At 33.7% G+C, this 23,092-nt stretch overlaps 1 protein-coding gene across 1 annotated transcript in view; it reads left to right on the top strand.

Annotated features, from left to right (window-relative positions):
* Ankle2 (ankyrin repeat and LEM domain-containing protein 2) overlaps nucleotides 1-23,092 on the top strand; it is a 32,856-nt gene that overhangs the window by 9,054 nt on the left and 710 nt on the right. The window contains exons 2-9 of the mRNA XM_075298777.1: nucleotides 15,925-16,080; nucleotides 16,143-16,621; nucleotides 16,687-16,836; nucleotides 17,123-17,200; nucleotides 17,272-18,562; nucleotides 18,630-18,901; nucleotides 18,970-19,088; nucleotides 21,708-21,839. Of these exons, the coding sequence (XP_075154892.1) occupies nucleotides 15,925-16,080; nucleotides 16,143-16,621; nucleotides 16,687-16,836; nucleotides 17,123-17,200; nucleotides 17,272-18,562; nucleotides 18,630-18,901; nucleotides 18,970-19,088; nucleotides 21,708-21,839 (2,677 nt within the window). The remainder of the gene's footprint in view (nucleotides 1-15,924; nucleotides 16,081-16,142; nucleotides 16,622-16,686; nucleotides 16,837-17,122; nucleotides 17,201-17,271; nucleotides 18,563-18,629; nucleotides 18,902-18,969; nucleotides 19,089-21,707; nucleotides 21,840-23,092) is intronic.

Here is a 23,092-nt window from a genome sequence, read left to right as displayed (position 1 = left end):
AAAAAATTCAACGTAGTTACTAGTGCAAACAAATTTTAATTCGTAGAATAGCGCCGTTCACACTATCATTTATTTATTATCCCAGATTTTAGTCACACTATAATGTCCACATCGTGATCGATTACACATTATAGATTTTTTACTGGTCGCCGACAATTCTTAACGTTAGAACACAATGTAACATTCCGTACGTAAAAACTGATAATAGAACGGCGCATTAGAAATAATATTCAATTAAATAACAGTTTTGTGTTTCCAGGTATCTGAAACAAATATCAATTTTATCAAATTTCATTATATCTTGTTTAATGGGTAAGAATTGTTTTGCGCTTTCGAAAACCTTGTACAACTTAAAATGCAACAACTTGGCAGTACTGACACAATACATTTGGAATGATGTATATATCTCATTCACTCGATCTTATTCACTAGCTATAATTGTGTATATGATATGTTGTATAACTGTCTCGCTCGATGCCCATACCTATAAACAAATACAAAAATGTTTGTTTTGATTTTGTGTTGTTTCTTATTGGTATGGAAATACATAGTGAGTGAAAAATATTCAACTGCGTGGAATATTTTTGGAATTTCTGTATGCCATTTGGGTCATTGAATTCTATGCAAACTTGTGTGGTGTATAGCTTTCGCCAGATTTAGACTCATATGACCACAGAGGCCGATTTTTAACTCCGATTTAGTTGAAATTTTGCACAGGGAGTAGACTTAGCATTGTAGCTATGCTTGCCAAATTTGGTTGAAATCGATTCAGATTTAGATATAGCTCCCATATATATCTTTCGCCCGATATGCACTTATATGGACCCCGAAGCCAGAGTTTTATCCCGATTAGCTTGAAATTTTGCACAAGGAGTACAATTGGTAGTATAGTTATGTGTGCCAAATTTGATTGAAATCGGTTCAGATTTAGATATAGATTCCATATATATTTTTCACCCGAAATGGACTTATATGGCCCCAGAAGCCCGAGTTTTGGCCCAATTTGGTTGAAATTTTGCACTTGGAGTACAATTAGTAATATAGTCATGTGTGCCAAATTTGATTGAAATCGGTTCAGATTTAGATATAGCTCCCATATATATGTTTTTCAGATTTCGACAAAAATGGTCAACATACCAACATTTTCCTTGTAAAATCGCCACTGCTTAGTTGAAAAGTTGTAAAAATGACTCTAATTTTCCTAAACTTCTAATACATATACATCGAGCGATAAATCATAAATAAACGTTTGCGAAGTTTCCTTAAATTGCTTCAGATTTAAATGTTTCCCATATTTTTATACCCACCACCATAGAATGGTGACGGGGGTATAATAAGTTTGTCATTCCGTTTGTAACACATCGAAATATCGATTTCCGACTATATAAAGTATATATATTCTTGATCAGGTAGAAATTCTAAGACGATCTGGCTATGTCCGTCTGTCTGTCTGTCTCTCTGTCTGTTGTAATCACGCTACAGTCTTCAATAATGCAGCAATCGTGCTGAAATTTTGCACAAACTCGTCTTTTGTCTGCAAGCAGGTCAAGTTCGAAGATGGGCTATATCGGTCAAGGTTTTGATATAGTCCCATATAAACCGACTTCTCGATTTGGGGTCTTGGGCTTTTAGAAACCGCAGTTTTTATCCAATTTGCCTGAAATTGGAAATCTAGAGGTATTTTAGGACCATAAAGAGGTGTGCCAAAAATGGTGAGTATCGGTCCATGTTTTGGTATAGCCCCCATATAGACCGACCTCACGATTTTACTTCTTGTGCTTATAGTTGAGATTTAGATATAGCTTCCAGATATATGTTTTTCTGATTTCGACAAAAATGGTCAAAATACCAACATGACTTCATCGTTCTTGTCTAAAATGATCGGTTATGAAATATGATTATATGTATACTAATTTTAATATAAATTGGTTTAGATACCAAGCTATAATGAAAAGCAAATTCATAATATTTAATACATAAAATTATATTACGAGTTATAAAAATAGCGATGCTGATGCTTACATAATCTATCATTTTCAACGTAAAAACATTGTTTTCTTTTTTTATTTTATTAAAAGGAAGACGAAAACTGTATGTACAAGGTTTTATAGTTGTGCTTTTAAAGCAATTTAAATAAAAAATAAATATTTAAAGGCGTAAAATTTCTTAACTATGATTTTGTAAAAAAATTATTTAATGCGAGGCAGTCTTTGTTACTCTTATAGGCTATATGATGAAAAAGCTAACACAATTATTTTAAAATCTTACTTCTAAAGAAAAGCGTAGACTATGCTATTTTATATATTTAGATAAATATTTAGGTACATACATTTTTCTTCAAATGCTTTGATTTTAGTTCCCTTTATATTTATTTAAAAAAAAAATAACAACTGATGTTATATTTTTGAAATATATACATAAAAGTTTAATTATATAAAATATTTTTCGGTTTTGATTTGATAATGAGTAATATAAAAAAAAAAAAAAAATAATTCAGATACTTATGTAATATAGTCTGATAAGAATTTTTTCCATCTACAAAAATGTTTTTTATTTACAGGAAAACTGCACAAAGAACAATATTTCACCGTTTTTAACTATTGCTTCTAAAGTAGAGAGTAGATTATGCTACATTTTGTATATATACTGTTTCGAATAAAATGAATCATTTTTCGAAGCAAAAAACTTTTTTAAATCAAATGAAACCTTTTCAAATGAATCCTTTTTTTATCATTTTCAAATTTCCGCTTTCTGAAATACTTTTCTAATGAAATTATTTCGAATTTGAATAGTACGCACTAAGACCTATCCAATGGTGGTAGTTTCGTTTTGGAACCCCGAACCGTTTTCGCACAGTGTCCTCATTTGTGAAAATTGACTCGGAAAATATTTTTCAAATTTCCGCTTTCTGAAATACTTTTCTAATGAAATTATTTCGAATTTGAATAGTACGCACTAACCCCTTTCCAATGGGGGTAGTTTCGTTTTGGAACCCAGAACCGTTTTCGCACAGTGGCCTCATTTGTGAAAATTGACCCGGAAAATATTTTTCAAATTTCCGCTTTCTGAAATACTTTTCTAATGAAATTATTTCGAATTTGAATAGTACGCACTAACCCTATCCAATGGTGGTAGTTTCGTTTTGGAACCCCGAAGGGTTTTCGCACAGTGGCCTCACCTGTGTAAATTCACCCGGAAAATAATTTCCAATTTTCCGCTTTCTGAAATACTTTTCTAATGAAATTATTTCGAATTTGAATAGTGCGCACTAAGACCTATCCAATGGTGGTGGTTTCGTTTTGGAACCCCGAACGGTTTTCGCACAGTGGCCCCGTTGATGTAAATTCACTCGGAAAATATTTTTCAATTTTCCCCTTTATGAAATACTTTTCTAATGAAATTATTTCGAATTTGAATAGTACGCACTAAGACCTATCCAATGGTGGTAGTTTCGTTTTGGAACCCCGAACCGTTTTCGCACAGTGGCCTCATTTGTGAAAATTGACTCGGAAAATATTTTTCAAATTTCCGCTTTCTGAAATACTTTTCTAATGAAATTATTTCGAATTTGAATAGTACGCACTAACCCCTATGCAATGGTGGTAGTTTCGTTTTGGAACCCCGAAGGGTTTTCGCACAGTGGCCTCATTTGTGAAAATTGACCCGGAAAATATTTTTCAAATTTCCGCTTTCCGAAATACTTTTCTAATGAAATTATTTCGAATTTGAATAGTACGCACTAACCCCTATCCAATGGTGGTAGTTTCGTTTTGGAACCCCGAACGGTTTTCGCACAATGGTCCCTTTTTTGTTCAACAAAATTTTAATTTTGCCGGTTTCTAAGTTATTTTTGTGATGAAATTTGTTCAAATTAAGGATACTCAGGGCCGTCTTTAACGAATTCTATCAAATTCCATTTAAAAATTCTTAGCGTTTTCAAAAAAATGAGATATTTGTAAAATTAAATTCGAATTTAAAAAATTAAATTCGAATTTAAAATTACATTGAAGGTGCTGGTTTGTGTCTCGGCTAAGGCCTCTGCCGCAATTTTAAATTCGAATTTATCTTCACACACATAAAATATATCACCAATATTTTTTAATTAAAATCTTGAATTAAAAAATGAATGGATTAAAATAATTTGATAAATAAAATAAAAAACCAATCGCAAATGTTATTGAATTTATTAAATGCCTTATGTAATTGATATTTAATCTTGCTATAAATTCCGTGATTGGAGCCATTTCTATTAAATATTAATTTCTAGAACGAAACGGACCATTTGGTATTGAGACGTGATAATATTGGTAGATAGACATGAAAGATAAAAGTTTTAAGGGTTGTATTTGTAAAATTGGAAAAAATAGAGGTTCTTTGATCTACTTCAATTTGGGTGCGATTATAAGTAAGCCTGACTTCCTTATAACCGAGAACCATTTATGCCTATCATGGGTCTCACCGCAGTACACCACATAACCAGCGTTGCCAATTTAGCTATTTTCCCTCTAGATTTTTTTGAAGACGTTTAGCGGGAAAAAATGCATTTAGCTTTTTGCTTTTTTTCTGGCTTCATTTATTATTCTCCAAAGTAATATACACAAAGCCAAACCTGGCCTAATTAACAATATATTACAGATTTATGCAGTAATAAACTAACTACAATAACAGGTTTATTAAGAAAACATATTTAAAAAAAATCTAAAAGAATTGAATAACAATTAAGCTAATAAATAAATATATAATAAAAATATTAGAATAAAAATATTAAAATTTTTATATTACAAGACCTTGGCTCCCCAGCCTACAACAATAAAGAAATAAAAAAAAAATATGTGAAATTATGGTCCATTATTGATGACTAGAAAAATAATTGATTTTTATCATTGAATACATTCTTTTAAATGAAGAAAATGTCTTCGAGAAAATTCCTTAGTAGAATAAGAAAACTTTCTTAAATGAAGCGGAAGATGATTCCAGATTCTAGCGACACGCACTGTAAAAGATCGATCACAAACAGCCGTATTAAAGCGAGGGAAAATTATCTGCGGATTTCTGATTGACCTTGAAAAAATAAAACGGCTTCGGAGCAGAGGTGGAGAACCCGTATTTACTAGCCTATAAAACAACATCAAAACCTTATGCTCAATATACATAGGAAAAGGCACCCCTAGAAACTCTAATACACTGCCCGAGGTGTGATCATTGCGCCTTAAAGAGAAAACAAACCGGACAATCATATTCACTATTCGTTGTAGCCTACTAAAACAAGCCAAATTCGCACCTGATACTACTTCAATACAGTAATTAACAGAAGACATTAGTAATGAAAAACCCAATCTCTTCCTAATATGAACTGGCATAAACAAATTTAGCGAGTAAAGCCTCCGAAGAGTGGACATAACTTTCGAAAAAATAGAGTCAACATGATGTTCAAAACTAAGTCTCCTATCCAACACTACACCAAGACATCTCATCTCAGTAACGAAAGGGACTCCATAACCATTGACTTTTATATTCAATTCTACTTCATTATTTGTATGATAAAAGAACATAGCTCTAGATTTAGAGTTATTTATGACAAACTCATTATCACAAACCCACCGACTAAGCTATTTTTGTTTTTTTTTATTTTCGTCATGTTTCTATCGAAATATGGATAAAACGGCACTTTTAGTAAATTATTAGGAATATTAGCATTTGACTCGTTTATCCTTTTTATGTTATTATAATATTCTAAAGTTATTATGATATTACTAAATTCAAATAGTAGATGTGAATTGCTTTGTATACTGAAAAAATATTGTCGTGAGGCCAATTATTTCATGTCCTTAAAATATGAACGTGAATTTTGGTTATAATAGCATTTGAGAATTTCTCTTATATAAACTGTTTTCCTTGTCCAAAAGCCGATAAATTCGTTCTGTCCTTATAGTTAAGTGATTCATCTTAAAAATGGGTATCTTTACAAGAAAGAAGGCTAGGGTTAATTCTAAAAATTTATTAAATTAATGAAATAGTCTTTAAATTTGTGGAGTTTTTGTATCTTGACCACAAACCAAAACAGCGTTCAAAACTAGAAGATATTTTTCAACACTTTATTTTAAAAACTTTATATATCTATCAACATATGGCCCATGGGGGCTCAGTTTGATTAAATAAATAAATAAATAAATAAATTGGACAACAATAGGTTTGTTTGGGTAATTTTCCAATAAAAGTTATTCTGTATAAACTTGATATTATCCAATGCACCTCTATGTGATTTTGTTCAATATATCGCACATCGGATTTGTTGATGATTAGCCAGCTGATAACACACAAAAAAAATTTTTTCTGATTCAATCACGAAATTAATTGATCCAATTAATTTTTTAATTGAAATGTCTTCAATCACGAAAATGATAGTATCAATCACAGTTTTAATTGGTCATTGAAAAAATTCTTGATTAAAATATTAATTGATTTCATTAGCAAATTTCAATTAATTTTTTAATTGATTCAATTAAAAATTTAATTGATGTTGATAGCCAAACTCAATTAATTTTTTAATTAAGAAATGTAACTATTTTCAATTATTTTCTGAATTGGTTTTTATTTGGATTAACAATTGATTGTTTGAAATACATTTTTAATTAAAAATTAAAAAATATTCATCACTTTCTTTAACTGACTTAGTCTTCCGAATTTGATTAAAAAGTTAATTGTATCAATTAATGTTTTAATTAAAAATTTTTAAATTTTCAATCATCGACTTAATTGACTTAATATTTCTATCTTGATTAAAAAGTTAATTGTATCAATTAATTTATTAATTGAAATTTTTTTCAACTTCAATTAACTTTTTAATTGGAAATATTTTGGTGATATTTTTTTCTGTGAATTGCAAGTTTTACTGGGAAATGTAAACGAAGGACTTCCAGTAAAAATTTGTGATATAAATCAAAATGTATCGAGTACGCAAACAGAGCTAGTATGACTTAGATATTGTTACAGTGTCATAGAAGTAGAATTAAAATTATTACAATTAAAATAATATGCATTTTAAGTGAAATAAAGCCTTTAAGTTTGTTAAATTTCAATCAAAAATATTACTTTTGATACAAAACATTTAGCTTTTTTCTAGCTATTTTTTAATCATTTTTTACCTATTTTTTGGGCAAATCTAGTGGTTTTTGGTGAAACAATTCTGGCAAAGCTGCACATAACACATTCTTCACACTTCTCAAAAAGTTAGTTGTTCTGACTCACACGTGAGAACACATTTTTCGGACTTCTGAAAGAAAAATGACAGAAACTATAACCTAAACCTATTATGGCGGTAAACGGATTGTGGAATTAAAAAAATTTTGGATAACTTTTATAGCTTTTCCTATTCTCACCCAGCAAAAACTTTCATTACCCGGTAATCTTGTAGTAATCCTACTTAAAAAGTGATAACCACTGATTAATTGGAATCGCTCCGTATTACTTTTACATACACATGTCCTAAGAAGAAAGTACTTCACCTCAGGCATACATTCGGTTATGAAATAAGTAGTGTATTGAAAGCATATGATCACCTAATATGTAATCATTTAGTCATAGGTTAGGTTAGGTTAGGTGGCAGCCCGATGTATCAGGCTCGCTTAGACTATTCAGTCCATTGTGATACCACAGTTGTGAACTTCTCTCATATCACTGAGTGCTGCCCGATTCCATGTTAAGCTCAATGAGAAGGGGCCTCCTTTTTATAGCCGAGTTCGAACGGCGTTCCACATTGCAATGAAACCACTTAGAGAAGCGTTGAAACACTCAGAAATGTCACCAGCATTACCGAGTTAGTCATAGATGTACCGAAGTTACAAGAAATTAAGTGCTTCTGTTACCGATTCCAATGGATCAATGCTGTAAGATGAACACTACTAGAATAGGAACTTTTAAAGTAAATTAACATTTTTCTAATGAATTGATGTTGAAAATTATGCATAACTCTATACACATAAATTCCATACATGGATATTTTTTTATCAAATCTATATCGAAGCTTATGATTTGATTTATTTGATTTTGATTTTTCCCGGTTCCAAAAATTTTGTCTTTACACTATTGATTTTGATATTAATTCCGAGCCATAGAAACTGAGAATTTAAGTAAGGACACATAACAGATAATGGTGTCTTCTCTTTTAAATTTAAGTTCTGAATACTTGATGCAAGGAGATAATTTTGAATTTATTAGTTTTTTTCTGCTTTTTTCCTTCATGTGCTATCAGAAACCTTTAAAAACGTTTTAACGTCAACTTAAATTTCAAATAATATTAACCATCAGGAATTTCTGCGAGGATAAGAGAGGTTTAACTGAAATCGAACTAAAAAACAGCAAGCTTTTCGATGTTTTAGCAGAGTTTTCTTCTGTCTGCTATTTACGATATATCCTGCAAAATCGCATCTATAAATCGTTGGTGTTCGAATAAACAGTGCTTTGACAGTTTATTCGGATTCGAGCATGATATTTCCTCAGATGTGGTTAATACTTGTTTTAACAAATAATGGAGATAAAAGATCTTTATACAAAATAATATTTTACTACAATATGGAAGCTTTTGTAGAATATTACTGCATTGAGTTTTGTTCTACATATGTATTTTTAAAAAACAAAAACACCACATGTCCCAATTTTTGTGTGATATATGGTAAAAATATAAGCATCAACACCCCCTGCCTTTAACATACCATTCATATTGCTTCTCTCCCGTCTATTATGTATCTGGGGTCTATCATACATAAACATAGAGAAGCTATAAAACTGATGAGCGAAGAAAAGTAAAGCAAAATGCTAAATTACGTACTTTGGTGTTCTTTGTTTTGTTCGTAGATTTTAGTATTAGTTTTTGTTTTGTTTTGTTTTTTGTTTGTTTTTTTTTTTTTTAACTTTGGCAAGCTAATTTGCAATATAGAATTAAATTGTTTGTCTAGAAAAAATATATTGATGTTAATGTGGGGGAATACGAAGTAATGAACTTTGAGTGGTAACATCTAATGCTTTCAACAAACATGAATATCGAATGATTTTCCGAAATAATATTTGATTGGGCCAAGAGCACATGTAGGTAATTGTGTTAAATATTATCGACGATACTACGTAAAGGGTAGTTGACACAAAGTGTTACCAAGTTTTCCCTGGTATATCTGGCAACATGAAAATGACAGCTATATCGTACATGTTTTTTCATCAGCTCACTATAATGTTTCCAAGCCACCAAAAGTTTTTTCGTCTGAGTTATTTAAAAATGCTGTTATTCGTGATGGAGCTGAAGCATAGGTTAGGTTAGGTATAGTGGCAGCACGATATTTTCCTCTCACTTAGACTATTCAGTCCGTTGTGATACCACAGTGGTGAACTTCTCTCTTACACACAAAAATTTTTTTTCTGATTCAGTCACGAAATTAATTGATCCAATTAATTATACCCTGCTCCACACTGTGGAACAGGGTATTATAAGTTAGTGCATATGTTTGCAACACTCAGAAGGAGACGAGATAGACACATGGTGTCTTTGGCTAAAATGCTCAGGGTGGGCTCCTGAGTCGATATAGCCATGCCCGTCTGTCCGTGAACACATTTTTGTAATCAAAGTCTAGGTCCAATCGACTTCAAATTTGGCACAAGTATGTGTTGTGGCTCAGAATAGATCCCTATGGATTTTGGAAGAAATCGGTTCAGATATATATATATATATATATATATATATATATATATATATATATATATATATATATATATATATATATATATATATATATATATATATATATATATATATATATATATATATATATATATATATATATATATATATATATATTATATATATATATATATATATATATATATATATATATATATATATATATATATATATGTTAGCCTTTTGTATATGAATAAAAGACTATGCTTTTTATTGCTAAAAACTTATTATTTATTTTGTAGAACTTTTATGTCTGCTTAGATGCTTCTAGAACAAAATGAATGATGAAATTCAATTACTGAAGTATGTGTGCGCGCTCTGACAATAGAGCTGCCAGATTGTAATAAATATTATATAAGATGTTTATGTAAGATGTAGGGTTACCCCCAACATCTCCCCTTTTTAAGTTGAAATGGGTGATCTGGAAATAGGATCTACAGGTTGTCTTCGTGTGGTGATACGCTTAGGAAACCAATGAGGAGAACCTATAGGTGTTTCATAATTATCATCGCTTGATGGAGGTGTGATGTTGAAATCCTCGAGTAGAAAATCCAATGGCAATTTTGTGTTTGGCTCAGTTCGTGTTTCATGATCTGGAACTCTGGGTCTGAGTTGATCCGTATGTGCTCTTACAAGAATCTTCTTCTCGCCTACATCTATGATGGTGTTGTAGATAACGTTGCCCACCTTTTCGATGATCTCACCATGAACCCAATAGCTTTTATTTCCTTTGAAATTCTTTGCATAGACCAAGTCACCTGGTGCGAACTTTCTATTTCTGGCGCCATGCTTGCTATTGTACTGAGATTCCATTTGGTGGTTTACTTTTCGCTCAGTGTATTGAGGTTTTCTGATTGCGTCGAAAACTGTTCTCATTTTTCGACCGATGAATGACTCTGCCGGTGTTTTACCCTCTGGTGCATTTGGATTTGGAGTTGATCTGTAGACTTCTAAGAACGTCTGAAGTGCTTCTGTAGGTGTTTCTTCCCCTTCAAATTTCTTTAAAGAGCGTTTTAGAGTATCTACAAAACGTTCGGCTTGTCCGTTCGAACTAGGATGGAAGCGTACGGTTCTTGTGTGCTCAATAGATCTTTCCTTACACCAAGTTTGGAATTGGTCAGAGCAGAACTGTGTACCGTTGTCTGATACAAGCTGTTCTGGATTTCCAAATTGTGCACAGTATTCATTCAACATTTTTATGGTTGCAAATGAAGTTGTTGTTGTTGTCTCATAAATCGCAGGGTATTTTGAGAATGCATCAATAACTAAAAGATAATATTTACCTTTCACCGGACCAGCGTAGTCAATATGGATTCTCTCGAGTGGGCGTGTCGTTAATGGCCATGAGCAAAGGTTGGTCTTCACCGGATTTTTTGCTGCACGTTGACAATTTTGACATTTTCGGACGTAGTCCTCGATTTGTTTGTCGATATTGGGCCAGTAGACATAACATCGAGCTATTGACTTACCCCGTTCTGCAGATAGATGTCCTCTGTGAAGTTGTTTCAATACCTTTTGTCTGCATTTTTCTGGTACTACTATGCGGTTGTTGAATAAAATACATCCATCTAGAGTTGATAGTGATTCTTTCCGATTGTAGTATTGTATAATTGATTCATCTACATTTTTACTGCTTTCAGGCCATCCGTTGTTTATGAAATTGATGACAGACTGGAGAGCTTTGTCGTTTTTAGTTGCGTAGACTACTGTATTGAAAGTGAGTGGAAGTGTCGAAACTGCCTCGTCGACGTCTCGGCGTATATCTTCCTCGAGTGCCACTGAAGCAATGACGAAATCATCAGCTGGCTTTTCATGATCACTAATGAGTCTGGATAATACGTCGGCGTGACCAAAATCCCTTGTATTAATATATTTGATTTCGAAGTCATACGCTAATAAAATTAAAGCCCAGCGCTGTAACCGGTTGGCTGTGTAGATTGGTATTCCTTTTTTCGATCCAAATATTGTCAGGAGTGGTTTGTGATCGGTGTGCAAGGTGAATTTTCTACCGAACAGCATTCTGTGAAACCTTTGCACAGCGAATATGAGAGCGAGACCCTCCTTCTCTATTTGACTGTAATTGCGTTCAGCGGGAGTGAGTGCTCTGGATACATGGTGTATCGCCTTCATTCCTCCGCCAGGAAACATATGGTAGATGACACCTCCAACCCCGTGTGATGATGCGTCTGCTGCTACGTGAATAGGCAGATTCGGGTTGTAGTGTGTTAAGAGCAAATTCGATGTTAGAATTTTCTTAAAGTCATCTAAAGATTTTTGACATTCTGAAGTCCAGATAAAATTGTTATCCTTTTTTAATAAGTCGTCGAGAGGTTTGCGTAAGGTGCGCATGTTGTTTACAAACTTGCTGTAGTGATTGATTGAGCCTAGAAGAGATCTAGCCTCTGCAACATTTTCTGGAATTTTCAGATTTTGAATGGCGCTAATTTTGCATGGATCAGGTCGTATGCCGTCTTTATTGATAACCTGTCCTAAGTATTTAATTTCTTTTTGAAAAAAATTACATTTTTCAAATTTTAATTTGAAACCGAAATCTTGTATTCGTTGCAAAATTAAATCCAAGTTGGTCTTATGTTCAGCGATAGACTTACTCGCTAACATAATGTCATCAATATACGCTTTGGTACCCTCTATGCCTGAACATAACTCATCCATAATTCTCTGGAATGCTCCTGGAGCAGATTTTATACCAGGTGTTAGTCGGTTAAACTTGTACAATCCCTTGTGGGTATTTATGGTGAGTAACTCTTTGCTGCTGTCGTCTACCTCTACTTGTAGATATGCATCAGACAAGTCCAGATGACTGAAAATTACGCTGTTGTGGCAGTCTGAAAGAATTTCCTCTGGAGTGGGTAGTGGATACTGGTTAGATTCTACCATAGAATTGAGTCCTGTAGAATAGTCTGCGCAGATGCGAATTTTTCCATTGCGTTTGCTGACTACAATTGGAGCTGCGTATCTTGACGAATTTACGGGTGTAATAATTCCTGCACTTTCGAGTCTCTGTAGTTCAGCTTCGATCTCTGTTCTAGCTGCATATGGAACAGGTCTTTTGGGAATGAATACTTCCTTGGCGTTTGGCAGCAACTGAATGTTGACTTTGGTTTTTGTGCATAAACCCAATGAGTTGTTATCAAACACTTTTTCGTACTTACGTTTCAGAGCTGCGATATCGTCATCGAATTTTATTTGGTGACACCAAGAAGTTATCGGTTTGTCCCAAAGATCGAAAGATTGAATCCAGTCGATTCCCATGATGTTCAGTTTTTCGACATCTGCAATGTAACAATTTAAGAATTTCGTGACGTCATCGATGGTTACGCTGCATTTGAACTTTGCGATGAGGTTGATTTTGTTAGCGTTTGCGTCATTGGCGCTATCCTTTGTTGTGTAAGCTTTGGGCTTACCAATACTTTCCCATGTGGAAGTTGATATGATGGATATGTCCGAAGCGGTATCGATTTGTAGACGAACAGGCTTGTTGTTCATTAGCACTGTTGTGTATTTACGAAGCTTTTGAAATTCAACATTTCTTGTATTGAAAACTGCGTTTGTGTTGAACGTCTTCTTTGATTTCTTAAACTTCTGCTTCTTTCCCTCTTCCATGTTTGAAGGTTTTGGTGATTTGCCTAATTTTGCGCTGACACAATAGTTGTCTTTGTGTCCCAGCTGGTTGCACTTGTTGCATTTGTGTTTTTGAAATGGACAAAATTTTACGTAGTGCAAATCCCCACAGAACCAGCATGGTGTCTTAGGTAGTTTGTGTTGTCTTGGACCTTCGGTAGATTTGTTGACAGAACAGACAGTTTTTGATTGATGTTCAATCAAACTGTTGTCTGATTTCAGGTCTAAAATACGCTGAGTCTCATCTACGAGTTTGTCCAAATTCATTTCGCTGTTCTCGTCGAGTAATTTTAGCAAACGAATTCGTATTTCGTTATCTCTGGCCGACTTCAAACCCAGAACGAAGATTAAACATTTAAACTGATGGATGGTTAACTCACTCATTTTAAACAATTCACATTGGAGATTGACTTTGCTGGCGTATTCGCGGAAATCTTCCCCATCTGTTTTTGCTAATTGCAAACACTTATAGCGTTGTGCGACTTGAGTTTCTGCTTTTCCGAAGAGCTTCTTCAGTTTTTCCACAGTGTCCTTAAGTGTCATTTCTTCTGGTTTTGTTGGCAGAACATAATTTGCGAATCTTTCGTGCACTTGATTTGGCATCTTCCTCCATAAGAGAGCTACTTTGTCATCGTCGTCCAATGCGCTTGCCTCTTTTTCGAAGACATGAACAAATCTATTGTACCACGTTTGAAAGATAAGACCACTTTCTGGCTCATATTCGAAATTTGTCATGGAATGCGCTAAAGATTCCATCAAGGCTGCTTTGGATGTACCTTGTCTCGGGTTGTTATCTGTTGTGGAGCTTGCGCTTTGCGATTGAATGAGCAAAGCCATTTGTTCGAGCAATAGCGTCTGTTGAGCCATCGCCTTTTGCTGCTCCTCCAGTAATTTCACAACTATGTCGCTAGGCATGTTCATTCCTGAATACTGGCGTTTTACAACTGATTTTATTTTACGACCGTCCTCGTCGCCACTTTTGTTAGCCTTTTGTATATGAATAAAAGACTATGCTTTTTATTGCTAAAAACTTATTATTTATTTTGTAGAACTTTTATGTCTGCTTAGATGCTTCTAGAACAAAATGAATGATGAAATTCAATTACTGAAGTATGTGTGCGCGCTCTGACAATAGAGCTGCCAGATTGTAATAAATATTATATAAGATGTTTATGTAAGATGTAGGGTTACCCCCAACAATATATATATATATATATATATATATATATATATATATATATATATATATATATATATATATATATATATATATATATATATATATATATATATATATATATATATATATATATATATATATATATATATATATATATATATATATATATATATATATATATCTGAACCGATTTCTTCCAAAATCAATAGGGATCTATTCTGAGCCACAACACATACTTGTGCCAAATTTGAAGTCGATTGGACCTAGACTTTGATTACAAAAATGTGTTCACGGACAGACACATTTAACGGATGTGATATGGTATCGAACATTTAGATCTACAAAGTGGTGCAGGGTATAATATAGTCGGCCCCGCCCGACTTTAGACTTTCCTTACTTGTTTTTTAATTGAAATGTCTTCAATCACAGAAATGACAGTATCAATTAAAAAATTAATTGATCCAATTAAAAAATTAATTGTAATTGGCTTTTGTTTTAATTAAAAAATTTGTTGGATCAATTAAATTTTTAATTGAATATTTTTTAAAACTCAAATTTTCGTGAAATTTTTTTCTGTGTATCACTGAGTGCTGCCCGATTCTATGTTAAGCGCAATGACAAGGGACCTCCTCTTTATAGTCGAGCCCGAACTGCGTTCCATATTGCAGTGAAACCACTTATAGAAGCTTTGAAACACTCAGAAATGTCAGCATAATCCACGATCTCGTGTATGCAAGGCAAGCATGCTAACCATTGCACTACGGTGGCTCCCAGAGTTGGTGCATAATGGTGTGTAAATAAAAATAGCTAAAAGGTATTATTGTAAGGCTACGATCACTGAAAAAATAACTTTAAAAAGATGAACGTAAATGGTGCGGCGGGTAAAAGATCAATGGATGGCTAACGATACGAAAACACCCCAAGTAATAAACTAACCAATAAGATTCGGAACCGTCACATAAAGGTTGTTCAATGCGCCAAAAGCCAATTCGATGGACATTTCAATTTGAGTTATTTTAGACAGCAAGGTAAGGGCTTAAAAATACGCCAGTATTGATGCGCTGAAGAAAGCCAAAATACCGGAAAATTAAATTCGTACGGCTTTCAACTCATTTTTGATAGACTCAGGGTATTAATCAAGGCAAAAAGTGGACAAATAGAGCAATAGTGGATAATTTTTGAAAATTAGATAACTCTACATTTACATATGGCCTTCTGAGTTGTTGACACTTTATGTTATCTAACCTGTAATTTAATTGAAACACTATTGTCAGATAGAATAACGATGTATACAAAAATTAGTAGCTCTAATGATATTCGATCAAGTATAAAAAAATTTTAATTTAATCCTTTTATTTCATATTTATTTAAATAGAACCCCAATCGGTATTCAAGACTAAAACAGATGCGTTGAAAGTTTTAAAAAAACATAAAGACGCTAGACTCAAAGAATTTCCAAATGAAGACGAAGCTATAAAATACGCCCAAACAGGATTTGAGATTGTACAACAAAAATATAATGATGTTCGCAGTAAGTTTAATTTTTAGTACATAAATTTTGTAGATTATATTAAGAAACATTGAAAATTACAGCTTCTACTGCTTCATTGGAAACACCTGCATTCAGAGCTCCTACGAAGCAAGAATTTGTGCGGTTTCGTAAAATGATTGAGGAAGGAGACTATAAGCGTGTGAAACAACAAATTTGGGACAACCCTAGATATCTTGTTAGTTCTGGTGATACACCGACAACGCTGAAAGAAGGTTACCGCTACAATGCTATGCATGTGTGTGCATTATCCAATAAACCCCAAATTGCTGAACTTATTTTAAAGACTGTCTCTGATACGAAATTTGCCGATCTTTTGACTGGGAAAAAATACGATCAGAAAATGTGCCAAGAATTGTGTATTAATCTCTTGGACTATTATCTCAATATACCGGAAAAAGGTCGCAGTGATACACCATTGCATTTAGCATCGAAATTCGGGAATGTAGAAATGGTCGAAGTTCTGCTCTCTTATCCAGAGTGTAAATTAACTCGAAATAATGAAGGAAGATTGGCAGAAAATGTAAGGAATCTAATTGAAAATAGTGATTTATTCCATGTAATTTTGGTGGTCTCTTTATTTTTCAGATAATCTGTGAGCGTAGCTCAATTAAAGATGGTAAATTTAATAAAATCCAGGAATTGTTTAATGAGAGGTATTATGTGCCTGTTTTACGTTGTGTCGATAGCTCTATACCCGCTCAAATAGGTCAACCATTTGCGGCCAATAACCCACCTGTAAGTTTTTTTGAAAAGAAAAATCATTTACAATTGATTATTGTTGATATCAACTCATTTTTATCAACAATTATCAATTGGAAACGTCTATATACAGGTCGAATATAAGAAAAACATCCATAATTTAAGAAAAATAATTAGCCAAATTTTTTACAATTTTGGAAAAGACAAAGAGAGTAAGGCAGCCAATAGTAGGGACTTGAGAATTCTGACGATATTTTGCAATGCATAGTAAAACTAAACAAAAACCAGAACGTCTAAAATTTGCATCTTGTATATTTTTTAGCAACTTAACTGTGATCCCTTAAGTCCTGAAGTTGAAATTAAAGCATTAGCAGGTCCTATGACCCAGGATCAAGCAAAGGTATTTCTTTTGTATAATTTTTTATCTAATATTATAAACTGTGTGATTAACTTTAATTAAAATATATGTAGAAATTCTATCGACGCTGGAAAACTCCACCTCGTCTGGGTAGTAATGTTTCCTCGCCAATTGCTAATAATCCATTCATATCACCAATGAAATCTCGAAAAAGTCTACCGTCCACACCTCGGGGACCGGGTAGTGCAACTAACTCACCCACTGCCATTCTTCAGAGACGTTCGTTATTTAATTCCACACCGCATCGTCATAATGCAACAAATGATTCCAATGGTTTCGCCGATCAATCAATAATACTTAATGACTCATATGATAATCATCAAAATGGGAATCACGATAAAGAAAATGAGCGAGAGGCGTCCAATAAACAAGAAAATAATAACAACCACAACATAGAGAATAAACTAAAATCAGGCCTTTGTCCTGATACACCATTATTCAAAATAAAAAGAGATGTATTTTTTACTTATCGTGAGCAGTGTATCGCATCGCCCATAGTAGGGGGCATTGACAATAATCGAGACATTACTGACTATATGAATGTTTCTGATATATATGATAGTCCTGGTTTCAAGGAGCGTCATGTAAAGAATACGGATGCTGAAAAAGGCATTGAGTGCATTGGCCGCAATTTAGCAAAAGAACAAAATGTCGAGTGGCGAGAATACTGGGATTTCTTAGAAGAGTTTATAGACATTGCATCGGAGAAAGGCATTGCAATCCTAGAAAAATATCTAGCACAAAAACAAGCCGATTATGAAAACGAACAGAATAAAAAGAAATCCCTTGGACGTAATGATGAAATTATGGAAGACGTATGTTCGGCTTTGGAAAAATTCGGTTTTGGAGCCACTAAAAGCACAGATATGACAGATGCCAACAGTCGATGGAGAAACGGTGTTAACCAGCGATTCGAAAATGGCTTTCGAAGCACGACTACTGCACCAAACATAAATGCTTCCATAGCTCAGCAAGCAGCGACGCCTTATACATATGTAGAGAAATCATTACAAGTGCATGCTCGTCGCATGACTAAAACTATTGTCCATAATATTGAAAATTCTGTTTCCATAAATGATGCTTTAATTTTGGAATTGCGTCGTGTAAAATCATTAATTTATAGTTTCAAAGAAGATGCCAGTTTTGCAAATGTTAAATTCGAAAAAGTCCATTCCCGCGTTGGTAATTTAGTTGCGACATTCTTAGAAAATTCTCAAGAGATCACATGTGAAATGAAGGGGAAAATTTTGAAAATTTTACGAAGCCTTCTTCATACCCAGGAAGAGAGACGTGAGCATATTGAATGTGTTTGTAGACGTATTTTATATAAGTTGGAAAATCCAAGTGAGTATATATTTTAATTTTGTTTCTATAGTTTTTCGTATGATTTTTAAAACGTGATTTCTTTTAGCTGAGCAAATTTTACCAGAAAATTTGAAAACTGAAGATATGTGTTCCAAGGTATGGTCGCAAGAAAATAATTGCACTTGTCAGTGGGAGACTAACTTGAGCCGCAAAACCAGCCATCGTAATCGCATGGAAGCACGATACAAAAATCATCAACGTATGAAACAACAAGAAAAATCAATGAAGCAAGAGGAAGATGAAAAGAATTCCACTGAGTACCGTAATCCAAAAGCTGATATTGATTCTTCTGATGATATTGATGAGAATGTTTTTTGGGTAAGCTTTATTTGGAAGGCGCATAGAAATCTTAATGAAACAAATTTATGGATTTTCTTATTCCAAAGTCTGATTTCAGTTCCGACAGTGAAGAGGAGGACGTATTTGTAACTCCTCCAGAGAGTCCGTCACAGTGGAATCATTTAAGTGAAGATGAAGACGATGGATATAAAACATTTATTTATGGGTAAGTGTCATATTTATGAGAAAAAAAAAACTGATTTGGTTTTCACTGAGAGAGGCATATTTCTGAAATTTGGAATAGACACGTTTTTTTGCAGTATTTATATAGCCCCATATAAACCGACCTGCCGATTTGACTTTTTGACACCATAGAAGATGATCGGTAATCTATAGATAGTATATGTCTACGAAGATATATGACAAATTTGGTATAAATCGGTATATGTTTTGGTATATTATAGCATTGCTTACTGAGTATCGTGCAGTCATCATTCTTATTGATTAGGATATGTTCTAAAAATGGTGTATATAGGAAATTTTCTAATATAGTCCTTTTATCCCTTTTATATACTGAAGCATTGAGTCTGGATATATTTCAAACCTATAAATAGATAATGAATATGATTTATTTCGGTCCATTTACTTTAATCTGGAATGTATCCATTTTAAGGATTTTCACTAGGTATATTTTTGTTCCAATGTTTTAAGAGTCATTTACACTGAATGAAGACTCCAATTTGTTATTAAACAAGTATATACGGACTTAAGCCGGACCGGGAATCTTAAATACCCACCACCATGAATCAAAAAATATAATTTTCCTTAGAAAACTCTTCGGCAGATTACTTGATAACACATATATAGAATTTCAGATTGATTTGATGACAGATACTCTGCCAAGCAAACATATATACCAACATAGAGATCTATAGATCGGTCTTTATGAGGTAAATACGAAAACATGAACCGATACACACTATATTCGGCGTACTTATGCGTAGACCAAAAATATCTTTAGATTTTTAATTTCAGATAAATCGGATTAAAATTGCGGTGTCTAGAAAGAAGCCCAGGAAGTCAAATCGGAAGATCGGACTATAAACGGTGATACGGTCAAAATTTGGTCAATATAAACTCGACTTATTTCTTTCAATTTTGCATTTAAAAAACCTGAACACCCCTCATTTTGAAGGTGTGTGTGTAGAATGTTGCTCCTATTTTGATTTTGGAATTCACTCTTCAGTTGTCAAAATGCCGTCCAAGCAAGAAGAGCAGCGTATCAAAATTTTGCTCGCGCATCGCCAAAATCCGAGCTACTGGCAAAATCGCTAAAAGTTGCCAAATCAACCGTTACAAATGTAATTAAAGTGTTTGGAGAACGTTTGTCGACAGCCAGGAAGTCTGGATCGGGGGAAATCGAAAACCGGAAGCCGCTGAGACGACAAAGAGAGTTGTCGGTAGTTTCAAGCGAAACCCTAACCTCTCTCTCCGAGATGCCGCAAATAAGCTGGGTGTATCGTCTACAACCGTGTATCGAGCCAAAAAACGTGCCGGACTATCGACTTACAAGAAGGTAGTGACTCCAAATCGCGATGATAAACGAAATACGACGGCCAAAGCGCGATCCCGGAGGCTGTACACGACGATGCTGACGAAGTTTGACTGCGTGGTAATGGACGACGAAACCTACGTCAAAGCCGACTACAAGCAGCTTCCGGGACAGGAGTTTTATACGGCAAAAGGAAGGGGAAAGGTAGCAGATATTTTCAAGCACATAAAACTGTCAAAGCTCGCAAAGAAATATCTGGTTTGGTTTGGTTTCAGACAGACCGGGTAAAAGTTCGGATGTCTAGACGCTCAAGAAGTCAAATCGGGAAATAGGGATATATGGAGGCTAAACTAAACCTTGGACCTATACACACCATCTTTTTATGGACCCAAAATACCTCTAGATTTTTAATTTCAGACAAATCGGATAAAAACTACGGTTTCTAGAAGCCCAAGAAGTAAAATCGGGAGATCGGTATATAAGGGGGCTATACCAAAACATGGACCGATACACACAATTTTCTACACATCTATTTGTGGTCCTAAAATACCTTTAGATTTCGAATTTCAGATAAATGGGATAAAAACTACGGTTTCTAGAAGCCCCAGATCCCAAATCGGGGGATCGGTTTATATGGGGGATATACCAAAACTTGGACCAATACACACCATTTTCGACGCCCCTATTTGTGGTCCTAAAATGCCTCTAGATTTCCAATTTCAGGCAAATCTAATAGAAAATACGGTTTTTAGAAGCCCAAGACAACAAATCGGGTTATCGGTTTATATGGGGGCCTGGACCGATATAGCCTATCTTTGAACTAGGCCTGCGTGCAGAAAACAGACGAATCTGTGCCAAATTTCAGGACGATAGCACCATTATTGAAGGCTGTAGCGTGATTACAACAGACAGACGGACATGCTTATATCGTTTTACAATATCTCCCTGATCAAGAATTTATATACTCTATATAGTCGGAAATCGATATTCCGATGTCTTACAAACGGAATCACAAACTTATTACACCCCCCATCACCTATGGTGGTGTGTATAAAAATGTTAAAAAACCACAAATTTAACAAATTTGGATAATTTTTCGAGATCCTGAAAAATCCCGAGATTTCGGAACGGGATTTACCCCTAAATTGAATGCTTTAGAATTTTGTTTCTATGTAATTTTTGGCATAGGTTTTGTTTGGCACTTGTGTGCAATTAAAAGATTAGTTTATTCCATTTTTTCATCGTTTATATTTATTTATATTCTTGTTTTTATTCATTGCCTTCTCTTTGTAGAAACGAACCCACGAAAAGGGATCTTGATGTATTAAATGCAATCTTTCACGTTGACATAGATAAATCAAAACATCCTACTGTTCATTCCTGGAAAACAGCCCTAATGCGCTATTCTAATGATGAAATGGACTTGTAAGTATATGTATTCATTACTAAATAATTTATATTAAATTGCAAAAACATGTCACAGTTAAGTAGCTTTTTAAAAAACACACTTGTAGAATTAGTGGAAGAATCCTTTTTAAAGGTTCGCCTAGACAGTAGTCCGTTGCAGTAGTACATTGACATAAACCTATAAACCTATACATTCATACATGAGGTGCCCGATTGATTTATTGTACTTCACCCCAAATTTTTAAAAATTACCCTATGAGGCTTCGATCTTGTCTTGAAAACATTAGTCATCTAGTGTGCTCTTTAAGTTTAGACGGGGCTTCATTAAAATGATTACATTTGCAAAGCTAAATAGAGGAAACTTATCTAGTCCCGAATATACTGTCTAAACATCAGAGAAACAATTCTTTATATTCAGTTCGAGTCTCTGCATCTCTATTATTGATTTTTATTTTATTTTCATTATTTAATTTGAAGCCACAAAGCGGCCAATTTATATAAATTACAATGGACTACTAACTATGAATAAAGTACAATTCAAATTATGACAACGTGAGAACATATGTGCGTATTTAATATGTGCAAATATGTATATAAAATAATATAAAAATAAATAAATTAATAATATGATAAAAAGAAATAAGACAAAACATTTTAGGTTCCCAATATAATTAAAAAGGCAAAATAAGATCGCATAATCTCTTTCGATATGTTGAATCAGAAATCGAGAAATCCTTTAAGTTAGTAGGGAGGCAATTATATGATCTGACGATTCTAGCCTGAAATGACTTGTCCCTATAACCTCTGGCAAGTGGCCATGTAAAATCGAGGTGACTGAGCACTGAATATCTTGTGGAAAAGAACATGAGACCTGAAGTCAATAAACTTCGAAAATGGGCACCCAGGAATTCCTGAACATGAGGGGAAATATGGTCATATCGACGAAGTGAATGTAGATAACGGACTATTCTATGAATTGCTAGTTTAACCTACCTTATATTACCAAATCTCAATGCCGTAAAGAATATTTCTATTTCTTCAACCATACAATGCTTGAGCAATGCTACATTCGCAATCACAAGTCTACTTTTCTGAAGATGACTACCAATATATATATTAGATCCTAGAATCAAGGAAATCCATCATATGCAACAGAGTTCCTAGCATTTAGTTATTCGGTACTGTGGCAGATTAATAGCAATTATTCAGTGCAATAAATTTGATGTTTTACCTAAATCTAAAAAAGAAATTTTATTTTAAACCTAATTTAT

This window comes from Haematobia irritans, chromosome 3 (assembly GCF_050003625.1).
Source record: "Haematobia irritans isolate KBUSLIRL chromosome 3, ASM5000362v1, whole genome shotgun sequence".
In the NCBI taxonomy this organism is placed as follows: Eukaryota; Metazoa; Arthropoda; class Insecta; order Diptera; family Muscidae; genus Haematobia; species Haematobia irritans.
The sequence above is the reverse complement of the archived record's forward strand: the minus strand, read 5'-3'. Positions and strand labels throughout refer to the sequence as shown.